The following is a 14,834-nucleotide window of genomic DNA, read 5'->3' on the forward strand; positions in this document are numbered from 1 at the left end:
CCAAGCGGGAAGGTCCTAGAGATGTGGCCATTTGCCACAACCTGCGCGAGGGGGCTAGTATACAGAAGGCGGACCCACGCACAAAAGCGAGGCCCAAAGCCCATGCGTCGGAGCACCGCGAAGAGATACGGCCACTCCACCGTATCGAACGCCATAGTGGCGTCCAGGGAGAGCAGTACCGCTGGTTCCCGTATACTCTCCTTGCGAGCCAGGACCGCCTGTAAACGCCGCAAATTATGCGAGGTATTGCGATTCTGCATGAAGCCGGACTGGTCCGGGTGAATTAGAGTGGCAAGGTGGGGGGTCAATCGCAACGCCAATAACTTGGCGAGTATCTTTGGCTCCGCGTTGAGCAGGGAAATGGGGCGGTAGGAAGTACATTCCTCCGCCGCCTTACCGGGTTTATGGATCGGGATGATAGCGGCCAGGCGCTGTTCACTCGGCAGCATTCCCGATTCTAGGCTGTCCTAGAGCATGGTAAGAAGATGGGGGGCAGTCGTCTGGGACGTTTGTTTGTACAATTCCACCGGGATGCCATTGGGTCCCAGGGCTTTCCCAGACGCCAACGCCTCAGTCGCGTCCCTCACCTCCTGCACGGTAACATCGGCCTCCAACAAAAGTGCCTCTTCCGGCGAGAGACAGGGGATCGTCAGATCCTTGATGTAGTCATAGGCCTCCTCCGTCGTGAACCCCGCCTGAGGAGCGTAGATAGCTTCGTAATGATCCGCCAGCAGGTCGACAATAACCCCGGGGTCAGAGGTCGCCCGTCCGTCAGGCAGTGTCAGTTGAGCAATAACCCTGCCAGCCCGCTCCTTTTTATCGAGCCAGGCCAACATCTTTCCCGCTTTATCGCCCAGTTCGTACACTCTATGGCGGGTGGCCTGGAGTGACGCCCTAACCGATTCTCGCTGGTACGCCATCCATTCTACTCGGCACAGCCGGACCGCTTGGGCAGCTCCCAGAGATGGATTGGATTCCTGTCTAGAGATGGCCACTGTGAGGGCCTCCTCCAGGGCGCAGAGTTCTTGCTGTTGTGTTCTCCTGTGTGCCGTCACCGACGCAATCGCTTGCCCCCGCAGCACTGTTTTAAACGCTTCCCACAGAGTACTCTGGGAGGCCACTGAGCCCACATTCTCCCGAAAATAGTGCTCGGCAGTAGTGGTGAGTAATTTTTTCAAAGGGGCATGTTGTAAATAACTTGCATGGATCGGGAACGTACGGCACCTGTGCGCGCGGCGACTCGTGTACGTGAGCAGGAGAGGGGAGTGGTCGGAGATACCTCTGGGGCAGATGGCCACTTCTTCGACCCCACCAAGCCCTTCACCGGACATGAGCACATGGTCAATCCGTGATAGGCAATTATGTGTTGCTGAGTAGTATGTGTAATTTCTGTCGAGGGGGTGTTTGTAGCGCCAGCAGTCCGTCAGTCCCAAGGCGTCCAACAGGCCGGAGAGTCGCCCGCCTCCCCGCACCGTCGCAGCCTGTGGGTGTCTGTCAAGGGTATGGTCCACCACGTCATTGAAATCTCCCCCTACAACCAGTGTCGCTGTCGGTAATGCGAGGAGGAAAGAGGCTAGAGCAGTATGAGCTTTGGTGTGTAAATTAGGCGGGATGTATACTGACACGAAATTAAAGAGCTGGCCTTCCCACTGTACTGTTATCGCTGCGAAGCGGCCCTGAGTGTCCACCCTCGTGTGTGTGCATACCAATGGGAAATTTTTCAGTATAAGGATTCCAGTCCCTCTAGAACCAGACGAGAAGTCCGCATGGGTGACGAATTTGTATCCCCACCTGTCCATCGCTCTAGAGGCCGTGCCCACTAAATGGGTCTCCTGCAGCATAACTATCGCCGGCTTACAGCGTTTCAAATATTGTAACACCAGGCCTCGCTTCACCTTATCACCCAATCCCCGAACATTCCATGTGAGTGCCGTCAGTGTCATAGAGCGGGAGGGGCTTGTCATGTGGAACTCAGGTGTATCCTGTGAGTGTGTCGCCATCTGTCAGGGTGCGGTATGAGTCCAGGAGGAATGAACGTAGTGGAGCAACGTCACCTATGACCAGGTCACCCTCATTCAGTGCAGAGAAGTTTGTGCTGTGCCAAACATAACAACAAATAAACCAAACAATACAACCGGTAAACAAAAAATCTAGAGCCAAAACAATCAACCCTCCCCCCCCCACCCCCCTCCCTGCCTCCCTGCCGTACGGGTCTGAAACCACCCGCCTCCCCCAACTTAGCAGAGCGCTTTGTCCCATCCCAAACCATCATACTTGCTTGTCGGGGTTATGAAGCTCTGCAATCCGACGGCAGCTCCATGAGTCCTCAGCCGCCCAACTCAGAGCGGGGCCCCAGTGTCCAAAATCAGTGTATGGCCCATGATCGCCGGCCCCTATTCCTCCGGATACTCTCTCTCCTCCAGACCCGGTTCTTCAAATAGATCTTGGCTATGTCCTTGCGATGGCACCTGGTCCGATTGATGTAGTGTTCCTCTATCGCGTTGACTTCTGCCTCCTCGCCTAGGTGCCTCCACACGTCGCCACCCGTCCAGCCAGTCCCTCGCAGCTTCTGGCGTGTCGAAGAACCATGCCTTGTGATTGTCCACGACTCTCAGTCTTGCTGGAAACAACATGGAGTATGGTATGTCCTTGTCCCGCAGGCTTTTCTTGACGTCGATAAAAGTCTTACGTCGTCGGGCCACCTCAGCTGTGTAATCAGGGAAGAACGCTATCGTAGAGTTTAACACTTTGATGGGGGCGGAATTCCTGGCAGTCTGAAGTATGGCATCTCTATCTCTGAAATTAAAGAGTTTAGCCAGCACCGGTCGTGGCGCCGCCCCTGGCTTCGGTGTCCCCCCGGGGACCCTGTGCGCTCTTTCAACAGAAAAGAAACGGGAGAGACCCTTCGGCTGCAGCTTCGTCGTAATGAGCTCCTCCACGTATAAATCCATTGAACGTTTGCCCTCCGACTCCGGTATGCCCAGGATGCGGACGTTGTTTCTTCGTGACCTCCCTTCTTGATCGTCCAGTCGTTCTTGCAGCTTCTTGGCAACCGCTTCCAGTCGTTCAGTGGCTAACTGCAGCTCAGAGGTGTCCTCCACCAAGGATTTAGTTACCACTTCCACCTGGGCTACACGCTCCGTCATCTTGTGGAAGTCCGCCCTCAGCAGCCCAACATCAGTAGAGATTGCTCCCACCGTCACCTGCACACTCGTGAGCATCTTCATCAGATCCTCCAATGTCACCCGTTTGGCGCCCTCACCTTCCGGACTCTTGCCCACGGAGGGGCGACCCTCCGAATGATTTGCGGCAGACTTGTCGAAGGCAAATTTTTCCAGCTTCGCCTGTGCTGCGGCGGCCCTGGGACCTCTGTTCGCCATAGTTCTAGGTAGCCAGCACGTGGGGGGGGCTGCTTCACAGTGCAGCCTCAGCAACAAGATGGCGCCGATCGCCAAAGTTCCACCACTTCACCAGGTGCGCAAGTCCGTAGCGCTGTTGGACCCCCAAAGCAGACGTGTCTGTGCAGCACTAGGTGATCCTCCGTCAGTCGTTATCGCCACTGCCCCTCGCTGAATGCTACGTGGCTCAGAGTTGAGAAGCAGCGGGCGCTGAGGCCTCAGATGTGTCTCTGGTAATGGGCGCCCAACGGCTCTCGTGGTTCAGCCGTCTGCACACCCCCGCACCCAGGGGCCCCGGCACAATACTCGGGAAAGCAGCCACTGTCGGACTCAAGGGCCGGTGGCACGCCTCGCTCCTACCTCCCAGCCAGTCAAGCACGTCCTTCAGGGCGCTCCACCCGGAGCCCAGCAGACTTTCACTCTTGTGCTCTGAAGAGCAATGTCACAGGTCAGCCCACCGTCTTTTAGACAGGCATCAGTGCCAGGCAAAGTGAGCACTCAACTCACACTCTCCCCCTCCCGGCTTCGTACCGACTGTGAAGCCGGTCACGGGTCACTCGCAAGGTATCCGCACCTCAGGGCTGCACGGGCGAGGATCGAGGCTGCGCAGGGGGAGAACCCCCGTCCGGAGCGGCGCGTCGCCTCTGGGGAACACAAATTACCCTCGGCGGACCTCCGTCACCAGCGGCTCTTTCCGGTCCGGCCGCCCGCCTCAAGGCTACTTCCGGTCGGGCTGTGGTGCTGCGGCAGGTCGGCGCTTACACAAGCGGCAGGGCCCCTTCTGGACCGTCGGAGTTCCACCGGTTCTCTCTGCTCGATTTTGGCCGGGGAAGCGGTAACCGGCGTCGCTTGGTCTCCTCTCCCAGAGCCCGCTTCTGATGGTACACTAGCTGCGGAGTAATAGTCGGATCAATGGAAATGGAGCCGCCTCGGTGTCAGAGCACCCGCGCTACACAGCCATCACGGTCGGCTCGTAGCCACGCCCCCCAGGATAGTACTTTTACATGTGAAGAGATCGGTTTTCCAACACACCTGAAGAAATGGCCAAAGCCTTAATTTATCATGTATTACAACTACCCTTTGGTTAATATATTGATCATGAAATATCATTGGGAATGCTAAAGGGTATTCTACAAACTTTTATTTTTGTCTGGTGTGCTCACTGCATTCCCCATGGTCATATCCCTGCCCTTCCCTGGGAACTACCACCTCTCACGATAAATTTACAGAGGACGACCACAGGTGAGATTCCACGAAATACGAACTGGGAAATTCACTGGAAATTTCTGCCGGTTTCCGTCTATGGTTCCTCAAATTGGTATCTTTTTGTTTCGCCAAGATACTTCCAAAATTCAGAAGAGAATCCGCTGTCATTTATACAGTCAATAATGGACAGATTTAATGTTACATTATAAGCTTAATTTCAATGGTTTCTGACATTAAGTAGATTTTTTTAACATATACCTAAGTAAAAGCAGAGTTTCAAGTTGCAAAACTTTAGAGCTGGTCTGGTCCCCATCTATCTAGACGCTTGTCTAGTTGTCATGTTTTCGTTTTCATGATAGTGACTATTTAAATGGATCTTAGCAAATTGCTAAGGAAAGGTATCTTTCATTCTACATTTTCAAAAATCAGTTGTTAGTTGCCAAATAATAATTAATTCTCAATAAAATTCAGCATTTACGATGTCCTTTAGATTCATCTACACCAGGAAGATTGACCTAAGGCAAGACAAAAGGCATGTAAATTATATGGGCAGTAGTCCCTGGCTCGAAGGTCAGGTGAGGTTTTATCATCTCTGACTTCTTGTTTTCAGTACTGTCTTGACTGTTCTTCATGTTTCAGACACATGATTCCACGCCACTGCACCTGGCTGCTTCCGGAGGTCATGCTGAGGTTGTGAAGGTCTTGCTGGAAATGGGTGCTTCGGCATCTGATGAGAATGGTGTACGTATAATCACTGAGAATTACATAATGTAAAACATATCAATGGTATTTTATTTCAATAGACACCTCCCTGAACCATACTGTTGAACTAGGGTCAAATGCAACAAAGGATAACTACTTGGGAGGTGGGCGGAACAGTCCCCATTGTAAATTAGAACAGTGGAATGTTGAGCGCTTCATTGAGGACAATGGAGTGCTTCGGGCTTCTAATGGCTGGTAGAAGCCTGGAGCATCAACATATCAATATTTGTTCTCAGCTGTTGCCGTGAACAAGGCCTCATGGAGCCCAAGGGGATTTCAACACCCTCTGGCTCTGTGAGGCCTTTGTTTTACAATGTAGAGCATTCTGCCCTCTGGAGGCGGAATGTTCTGATAGCCTTAGAACCCTCCGTAGCAAGCTTTACCGGCCATTATGGCTGGTAGACCCCACTACGATGAGCTCTAAGGCTATAGTAAATCACAGATATGGGCTTTTGTATTCACATATCACAGATAGGTGTTTTTTTATTCAAGATATTACACGTATCTTCATTCCCTTACTCTGTATATTTTTTAGCCTTTCAGACAGGGATTATGTGGCCTGATTATCCAAAGATACTTATGAGAGGGTAGACATTGTTGTTCAACTCAATTTGATTCAGTAATCAGTCCTTGTTAAGCATTCATTAAGGATTTAGAAATAGGTATAACTAGCAATGCTATCACATTTCTGGATGATGTATTTGTTGTGATAGTAAATACAAAGTAGGATCTTGGTTCCTGAACACCATTACAATATTGGCTAGCCACTTGAAGATATGTTTTCCGTGGGCTAGTACTGCAAACATATGGGCCTCCAAAATAAACATGCATGACAGTAAAATAAACTCTGTGACAATGCCATCCAATGAAGGATCTATGTGTGTGCTTCCGAGCTAATTTGACTTCTATTTTCTGTGCAATCCTGAAGAGATCATATTTTTGTCACTCAAATTTGCCTGGTGGCACATTCATAGCTCATAGTGCCTCTCTTTCCCCATTGAGTTGCTACACGGCTTAGATTAAGTAGCAGGTGGGAAAACTGAGGCTCTGTGGTGAGCTTGGTTAGGCAAGTGACCATCATTCTCCACAGACATGTTTCTTCACAGAGCATGTCCTTGAGAATAAAGATAAGAAAAATCCATGCATACTCTGCTTCGGCCTGTAGGATTCATTTTTCTTAATTTGAGAAGATTTCCAATATTGTGTCTATTCATTGATGCTAGGAGGGAATGACAGCGATTCATCTGGCGGCCAAGAATGGACACATCAGCGTTCTAGAGACCTTGAAGGGCAGTATTTCTCTCAAGATCACCAGCACAAAGGTACGAACCACTGCTGTTTGAGGGTATCTTAACACTGAACACAGATGATCTTGCTAAAGCAATGGCGAGGAAATGTTTTTTCATCCAAGAAAAGGAAGCAAAGGAGGGCAGGTGGTGGGATATGACATGGCAGGGTTTTTTTTGGGTGGGGTTCATGTTTGGGGGATGTGGGTGGAGCTGAAGTTCCATTGTACTTGGTAGACCTTCTGTTGTTTACATGATGCTATAGATGTGTCCTCGATAATTTCAACAATGGTTCTTTCGGGTATGTAAACAATTGCTTTAAATCATACGTGTATCTTCAACAGTGGTCAAAGCATAACTTCATTACTTATTATGCTATTTGGATTATCATTAAAGTGCAAAACCAAACAAAGGAAAGGGTCAGAATGATTTTAATTATTCAGTTATTTTTCATCATTTTATCATTTTGTTTCCGACTGACACCCTAAGTATATGCATAAAAAACTTTTTACAAAATGCAAGGTACGGCGCAACAATTCAAATCAGTGTACCAAGTGACATAACGTGAAAATAATGTGACAATGTGACCAATAAGTGATGGTCTATTTACATGTGAATGAAAAAGTATTAAAGGCAAGGGGGAAGTTCGAAAAGGCCGATTCCTGTTTTATTGATACTCAAACCCAGAGCACTATATTAGCCAATTGTGTTTGGGCATGGTAAACTGGTCCTTTTAGTGGTTCTGTCGACGTTTCGACCCTATGGACACCTTATTTGTGGGTCGCTAGTGGGTCTTCTTCAGGACGGGGGTAGGGAAGGATTACTGCGCCAGTTCTTCATGGAACAGACAGCCCGATATTCTACTTGGTGAGGATGTCTTCTGCAGTCTTGAATCTATTAAGGATATCCTGTTGTCTTAATAAGGTTCGTTGGTGGCTTTTTCTCTATTTACCACAATCGTTTTCTCTTCTTTTACACCAATCAAAGGTTATAGAAGGTTATAGAAGTATTTCAATACGTTCGTAAGAATGAGGCATGGTTGCTGTTTGCCTTGACTGTGCCACCTAGCACTCAATGCGAAGTTTCAACAAGGGTGCTATGTCATTCCTCGATCCGGGATTCTGTAAATGGTGTCCACTCGGCTATGCGGTATCTAGTAAGTGAACCCGAGTCCGGGAACGCGATGTTTTATTCTTGATAGATGTGTCCTCAGCAAGAAAAAGGTGATATGAAATAAGAGCAGAGATTTATCCCATGATGATCCATGTATTTCTTACTCTTCCATACAACACTATAGTGAACTGCACAGAGAGTTACAATAAGTGCTTTCCAGCTGCAGAAAGACAATCACTTAACAATCATTTTGTTGTGGGTGCAGTCTGTCTGGCAATGCCAAATAGCTGCTGTGTGATTGACTCACTCAATCACATTCACTCTATCGCACTCACACACACAATGACTGTCACCAGCTTATTTTACTCGCTTTCACTCTGCAGTACTAGACTGATATTGTACGATTTCATCCACAGACCAAATACTTGTGGAAAGGGACACTTGGTGACACCTAGACCTTTAATCGAGTCTGATTCACAGGAAAGATTCTCAGTGGTTTGAGGTGAATAAAGGTAATGAACAATCTCCAACAACTCTATTTAGTTAAGTCCAATTTTAAGAATAAAATAACATTAATTCAAGAAACTGTAAGTTTTTTCAAGCGGTTTGGATAAGGGCTACAATCAGAATCTTTTATCAGCTGCTGCATGGGCCTGGAACAGAATATATATATATATATATATATATATATATATATATATATATATATATATATATATATATATATATATATATATATATATACACTAGGCGTACTGGCATCAGGACTGTGGTATATATATATATATATATATATAGATATGCAGCCACAGTCCTGATGCCAGTACGACTTTCCTTCTCCCTTGGAGACGCGAAAATCAGGAACGGACCAACCACACGGCAAGTATTTCAATTTTCAGTGCTTTATTCCAAAATAGCAGACATGACGCGTTTGGACCGGGGAACCCGGTCTTGATCACATGACGTGTCGTGACCACCCATGTGACTAAATACTGTTGAAATCATTAGATGCTCCTCCCATCAAATTAATGAATGTGGAAAACAGACTTTGATAAAAACTCAGACCATGTGATATTCATAACATGTTGTACTGCAAACTATTTTATAGAGTTATTCGATCTTGATCTGACCATACAATTTTATCTCTCATCCTTGTGATCGCATTTGATGTATAAATATACATAAGAAATAATGGGCAAGTGCCCCTAAATTACAATGTTTATAATACATAATTCTCAAATTACGACCACAAAAGTATCATATTCTTATATTCAAGTTGTTTTACCAACAAAAAGGCGCTAAAAACATGTTGTAAACAGTATAATCATTTTTGCAAACAGACTGTGCCCAGTGAAAAATAATAATACATTTAAACAAAATGCAACTCTATCATTAAATACATGATTAGCTTGCAGTTCCTTTGAAAAATTATACAAAATAATGAGGCAGATGCTGAGGATAGCTAAACTTACAATATGCCATTAAATAAAGTGCTAAGTGCAAAGTCCAAATTCAAAGTTCATCATATATGAAGTTGTATTAGAGTCTAGATGATAAAAAATAGTTTAACGTGAATTTCAGTTTTAAAAATCACGTGCAGAGAGCAATCAGTGCAAACTCCCACCTCACAGACACCAGATAAAAACTAGTAAAAACAGGAACCTAGTAAAACCAGTTAATATATATATATATACACATACCTCACTAAGCAAGCAGTAGATGAGGGTGGGGGCGAGGTGATGTTTTGTCTAGCTTTTTGGGTGCCAAGTTTTCAACAAAAGTCTTCACAAGAATCCCGCATTGTGCGATCGCTCATCAGTGTTAAGACAGTCGATGTCCTGGATGCTTGTCTCATCAACACTGTTAACCTATTAGATCTGAGTTTGTTCAATCCTTGCTTTCTCTCTGGATGAAGGTTAGACTGTCAAATTTAAAAAAGGATCATGATTCCAAGTAAGACAAACATTTCTGCAGAATGTAGACATGCAATATCCGTCTGATTCAACTCCATCGGTCTGGAGTGTAATCCATTGGATTTCACTCTAGCCAGCCAGGTCCCAGGATGCTTGTTTCAGTGCAGGGAGGACCTGGCTTGGCAGTTCGGGCTGGACAGTTCCCATGGGGAACAGGGTCAAGATTGATTTGCATATGGCTGGGTCCAAACTGGGGTGAAGTGGCGAGCAAAATAACGATGGATTAAACCCAGATCTGTGACTGGGTGTGCATGTTTGAAAAGTTTTAACACTCTGTCGATCATTTTATTTTGTGATGTTGCTATGTGCGCCCTAAGTGGCTAAGGGTATGCCCAAACATGGGCCCCTTACTCACTGCGCCACTGGATTCATGCCAGCTTGGCTGATGAGGGATAATACCCTCAAACCGGTCCCAGGATGCTTGTTTCCGGTCCAGGCAGGACCTGGCTTGGCAGTTCGGTCTGGACTGTTCCCACAGATAGCAGGGTGAAGACTGATTTGCATATGGGTGGACCTAAACTGAGGTGGCGTAGCGAGCAAAATAACGATGAATTAAACCCAGATCTGTGACTGGGGTCAGTGTTTTTAAAGTTTCAACACTTCGTCCATCATTTTATTTTGTGATGTTACACAATCACATTACTCTTGCTGGTCTGAGCTCCAAAGGAGGCTGCCAGGATGAACAACCATAACAATGTGATTGGTCTCAGGAAAGCCAAGGAAAGCTGTGCAGTTTTATGTGAGCGGTATGTGATTGAACAGCTTGCCGCATTCTATACAGGATGGTGGACCTCCAGGGTAGATTTGCAACCTAATTTCACAAATCAAATTTATATTTGCGCCTGTGCCATGACCCCATGTCCTAATGAAACAGATTCTTCTTGAAAGTCCGTGCATCAAACCAGCATTTTTCCTCATGAGAACAATAACATTCATATTTTCTGTTAATCCACATATTTTGCTTCTTTCTCTTTGCATAGACTGGTTTCACGGCCCTGCATGTAGCAGCCCATTGTGGACAGATGGACTTTGTCCGTGAAATTCTCACCAAAGTGCCCGCGACAATGTGTAGTGAACCTCCGAAGGCCACCTCTGAAATGCTGTTGATCAAGGAGCAGGGGAGTGAGGTAAAACAAACTGGTGCAAACCACCTGCACTGCCGAATTGAAGCATAATTATTGCACTCTGATCCCAAGAATACACTTTTATCATAATAATAATAATTCCACATTTGTAAAGTGTGAACTTATTACCCCTAAGGGTATCCAGGCGCTGGGGGCAATCGGAGAGATTAAGTGAGCTATTGCCCAGAGTCACATGATGCTGAGCTGAGCTGAGCTGCTGCCGTCAATCGAACCGTGAGCCCCATGCTCCAGAGTCAGCCGTTCTGGCCGCTGGCCACACCTCTCCTTAAGGAGGACTGTATTCATATAGGGGTGACCATAGTGAAAATTTGGTATTTGTTTCAATGATACATTGAATAACTAATATGGTTGTCTAATTTATTGTTATGCTATTTTTCAGTTTTTATGTTGTGCAAGTCAATGCGATTGACATGTTGAAGGCCACTGCGTGAAGGGTTATATGATGGCTGAACTTTTGGAAAGGCAACAGAATGATAGACAGGAATGTTACAGGTTAACACATATTTGCAGTCACGATTTTTACAAAGTCTGTTAGTATATTTTTGAAGTAGGCTGGACAATGTATAGAGAAGAAGAGGGTGGTGAACTCATTCCTGAAGGTTCTGATGTGAAGGTGGAGGAATTCAATGGTTTGGGAGATGATGTAAAAAGCTTGTTTTTTGTTTTCTCCTTCATTGTTTTAGGTACTTCCAGGACCAGCTGGTTGGTATGTGAGTTAGTTTATATGCAGCTGATAGTTATTCTGCATTAGTTTTTCTCTGGTATATGGGACGGCCTGTCAATCCACATCCTGTGTCAGCTGCTGGCTGCTGAAAGCATAGAATTGTGTTGATTATGCAAATTATTTATTTTCTTTTACCACTTGTTTGACTACTCATTTACAGATGTGTTTTCATTTCTCTAATAACACTCTATACTGCAGGATAGATAATTAAAGTGGAACAAATGAAAGAAATATGTAGCACACCTTTATATTTGTCTCAAAGGTCCATAACTATGTATAGGACTAATTTACTGGCTTCATGTATAATGCACCAATGAATAACTTCTGTCTTCTTCAAATTTCCTGAACTGTCCAAATCCTTTAAATGTTTTCAAAAAGCAGAGTCCACATCACTGGATTTTCTTTAAAGACGTGATTCTTTTTTTTGGTCCTTGATGATACAGCAAAAAACTGCCAACATGTGTTTCGTCTTCCCTTAGACTTTGTCAAGGCGAACAGCGAAATGTCTTTCAAACAAATAATGTGTCCCTTAGGCAGTTGGGGTTGTTTACCATACCACCACAAAATAAGTCTTCGTAATATTCTCTATTAACCTCACCAATTCGCAGTCCCTGTGGTGTGATATGGCGCATTTGATTGTTCCGACCTCAAAATATCAAGGATTCCCCTTATATATACGTCTATTCAATTTGACCAGCAGAACACGGGGTAGAAACGGCCGAACCCTGATAAGTTACAACCTAAAACAACGCCATCATTTTCTTTACCCGTCCCAAACTTATGGAGATAATTAAAGTGCTTTATTGGGGAACAACAGATTTCACTGCATTTTTTTCTATTTATGTTACGTATCCCCTTCTCATGTAGCATTAAATTCCGACTTGACCACAGAGAGCATCAGCTGCAAGACCAGTTAACCACTTGATTTCATGAACTGGGCTGTCAGAGTTTGGTGCAAATAGAAGTCACAGTATTTCTTAGCACTGCGAAATCTTGACTTCGACTTTTTCTTTCCTGTAGTCGGGTTATACTCCCCTGCATTTAGCAGCCCAGTCAGGACATGAGAGCTTGGTTCGACTTCTGCTCAACTACCCTGGAGTGCAGGCAGATACTCCAACCAACATGCAGGTAAGAGATCTTTGGTGTACTGTGTTTCTCCTTTGTCTATGTGAGTGATCTTGTGCATTGAAAGTAAAACGATATTAGGTGAAATGTTCCTTGTCTCATGGTTCCACCTTGACAGTACCACAGTCAGGTAAGACATGTAGAGTGTAGAAAGACTCGTGTAACTCCTGGTGCGGCATATTCTAGTATCTAGTATTCAAACTTTTTTTTAAATTTAATTTTTTATTGAGCAGGGCTTCCAGGAAAGACAATACATGATTTACATATTAAAAATAAAGTAAATACGAGTCAATAAATTAAATTCCTTAAATACAATTCAGAAGAGATCATCGTAAAATATATCTCATTATACAGCTTGTTGAGCAAAATCCAAGAAATGTATGAATCGAATTGCTTTTATCAACCATTAATAAACAAAACTCAAGTTTCGGAATCAGCAAAATATTTCCAAGTAAGAGAGAATTTTTTAATTGCCCCCACTCGTTTAGCATAAGCTTCTTCAAATTTTTTAGTACGCTTCATCTTATTAAGCCATTTCTCATACAAAGGTGCTCCGAGCGATCTACAGTTTTACAAAATTAAGGAACGAGCCACCAACATTGAAATAGCTAAAAAATATCCCTCTGATTTAAGTAGTGTAGCCTCCCAACTTGTTATACCAAAGAGGGTGGCTTCCGCTGTTGGGGCATAAGGTTTCTGAATTGCCCGACTAAAATGCCCGAATTTTTTTTCACAAAACAACCCCAGTTTTGGACAGGTAAAAAATATGTGCCTCCATCCCCATTCAGTTGGGGTGAGACACCGAAAACACCTATTTTCAACCTTAGGGTAAATTCTGTTTAGGGCCTTTGGAGAATAATAGGACATCCAATGCGAGAGAAAGGCCATTCTCTTAAAATTAATAGCTCTGAGGATCTTATTTCCAATAGCTGATATAATTTGTCATTCTTGACTGGCAAAAGAGCATAAGGCTTCTGAAGCATCTTTCTCCAGAAACTTCCACTAAAAGAGATTAGTTTTGGGTTCGTATCAGACGGCCATGCTAGACAGGAGATCTGGGAGTTCGTACGCCAAGCAGTTCTAACGTGGGATAAGCGAGCAGAGAACTAAGGGCGGCTTGCTGGCGGCTCGCTGGTGTGTGGAAAAACTCTTCTGGTGAGTCTGGATTCTGACAAAAAGTCCAGTACATTTTCAAGAAACGGAGTAGCGAGACGCTGAATGCCAGGTGCTCACCTCTAGGTCTTCTACAGAACCATTCTCTTATGGAGCACAGAGCGCAAGTGTCAGGTGCCCCACAAGACTCACCTGGGCTTGTGAAGCGATTCCGCAGAGACGACAGGGACCACCACCCCTGTTCCCAAAAAACCCCCACGGGGAGCAACACCCGTCACGGGATGGATGGATCTAGGGACGGGGGCCAATTACGCAAGAGGATTGGTCTTGGTGGATGGGACGTAGGGTAGGGTCTTGGCACAGCTGAGGGAATAAGAGAAGACCAGATTAGGACGTGGCACTACTCCTGCAGCACAACACCCACAACACGCACGCAGGAAGGAGCCCCTGGCTCCGGTACTTACCAAGGCACATTCATGCAGAACCAAGAAAGAGGTCAGCAGTGTAGCGTCCAGGTGCCTAGGTGCCTTGGAGAAGGAACAAAAGAAAGCGCTCCTGCGCGAGAACCACCAAGTACAAATAAACAACAATAAGCGCTCCTGCGTGTCAGTGAACAACACTAGAACTCCAGGGTAAGCGCTATAGCGCGGCCCAGTGCATGTTTGAGCAACGCTCCTGCGCCACATGCAATCGTTTACGCTTCATGCGTCAGTGTATTAGCAGTAGCGCTCCTGCGCAACTGCTAAAAGGAAAAGGCAAAACCAGCAAAGAATGTCACAGCGCTCCTGCGCCTACTAACTGAGGAATGCAGCAGCGTACCTGCACCACTGTCTTGTAAAGGAAACTCAAGGAAGAGAAGCAGCAGCGCTCCTGCGCGACTGCCTGGGAAGGTTTAATCCGGGTCTCAAAGAATACTGAACACAGCGCTCTTAGCGCTTAGCAAATGGTGAAGGCGGCAATGTATCCCGCAATGCAGTCTGAGCTCATGG

General features: G+C 45.8%; 1 protein-coding gene across 1 annotated transcript in view; it reads left to right on the forward strand.

Annotated features, from left to right (window-relative positions):
- The window catches only part of LOC144827102 (uncharacterized), a 466,306-nt gene that overhangs the window by 393,128 nt on the left and 58,344 nt on the right, over positions 1 to 14,834 (forward strand). The window contains exons 20-23 of the mRNA XM_078685542.1: positions 5,244 to 5,345; positions 6,590 to 6,688; positions 10,719 to 10,865; positions 12,628 to 12,735. Of these exons, the coding sequence (XP_078541668.1) occupies positions 5,244 to 5,345; positions 6,590 to 6,688; positions 10,719 to 10,865; positions 12,628 to 12,735 (456 nt within the window). The remainder of the gene's footprint in view (positions 1 to 5,243; positions 5,346 to 6,589; positions 6,689 to 10,718; positions 10,866 to 12,627; positions 12,736 to 14,834) is intronic.

The sequence above is a fragment of the Lissotriton helveticus genome, chromosome 4_1 (assembly GCF_964261635.1).
Source record: "Lissotriton helveticus chromosome 4_1, aLisHel1.1, whole genome shotgun sequence".
In the NCBI taxonomy this organism is placed as follows: Eukaryota; Metazoa; Chordata; class Amphibia; order Caudata; family Salamandridae; genus Lissotriton; species Lissotriton helveticus.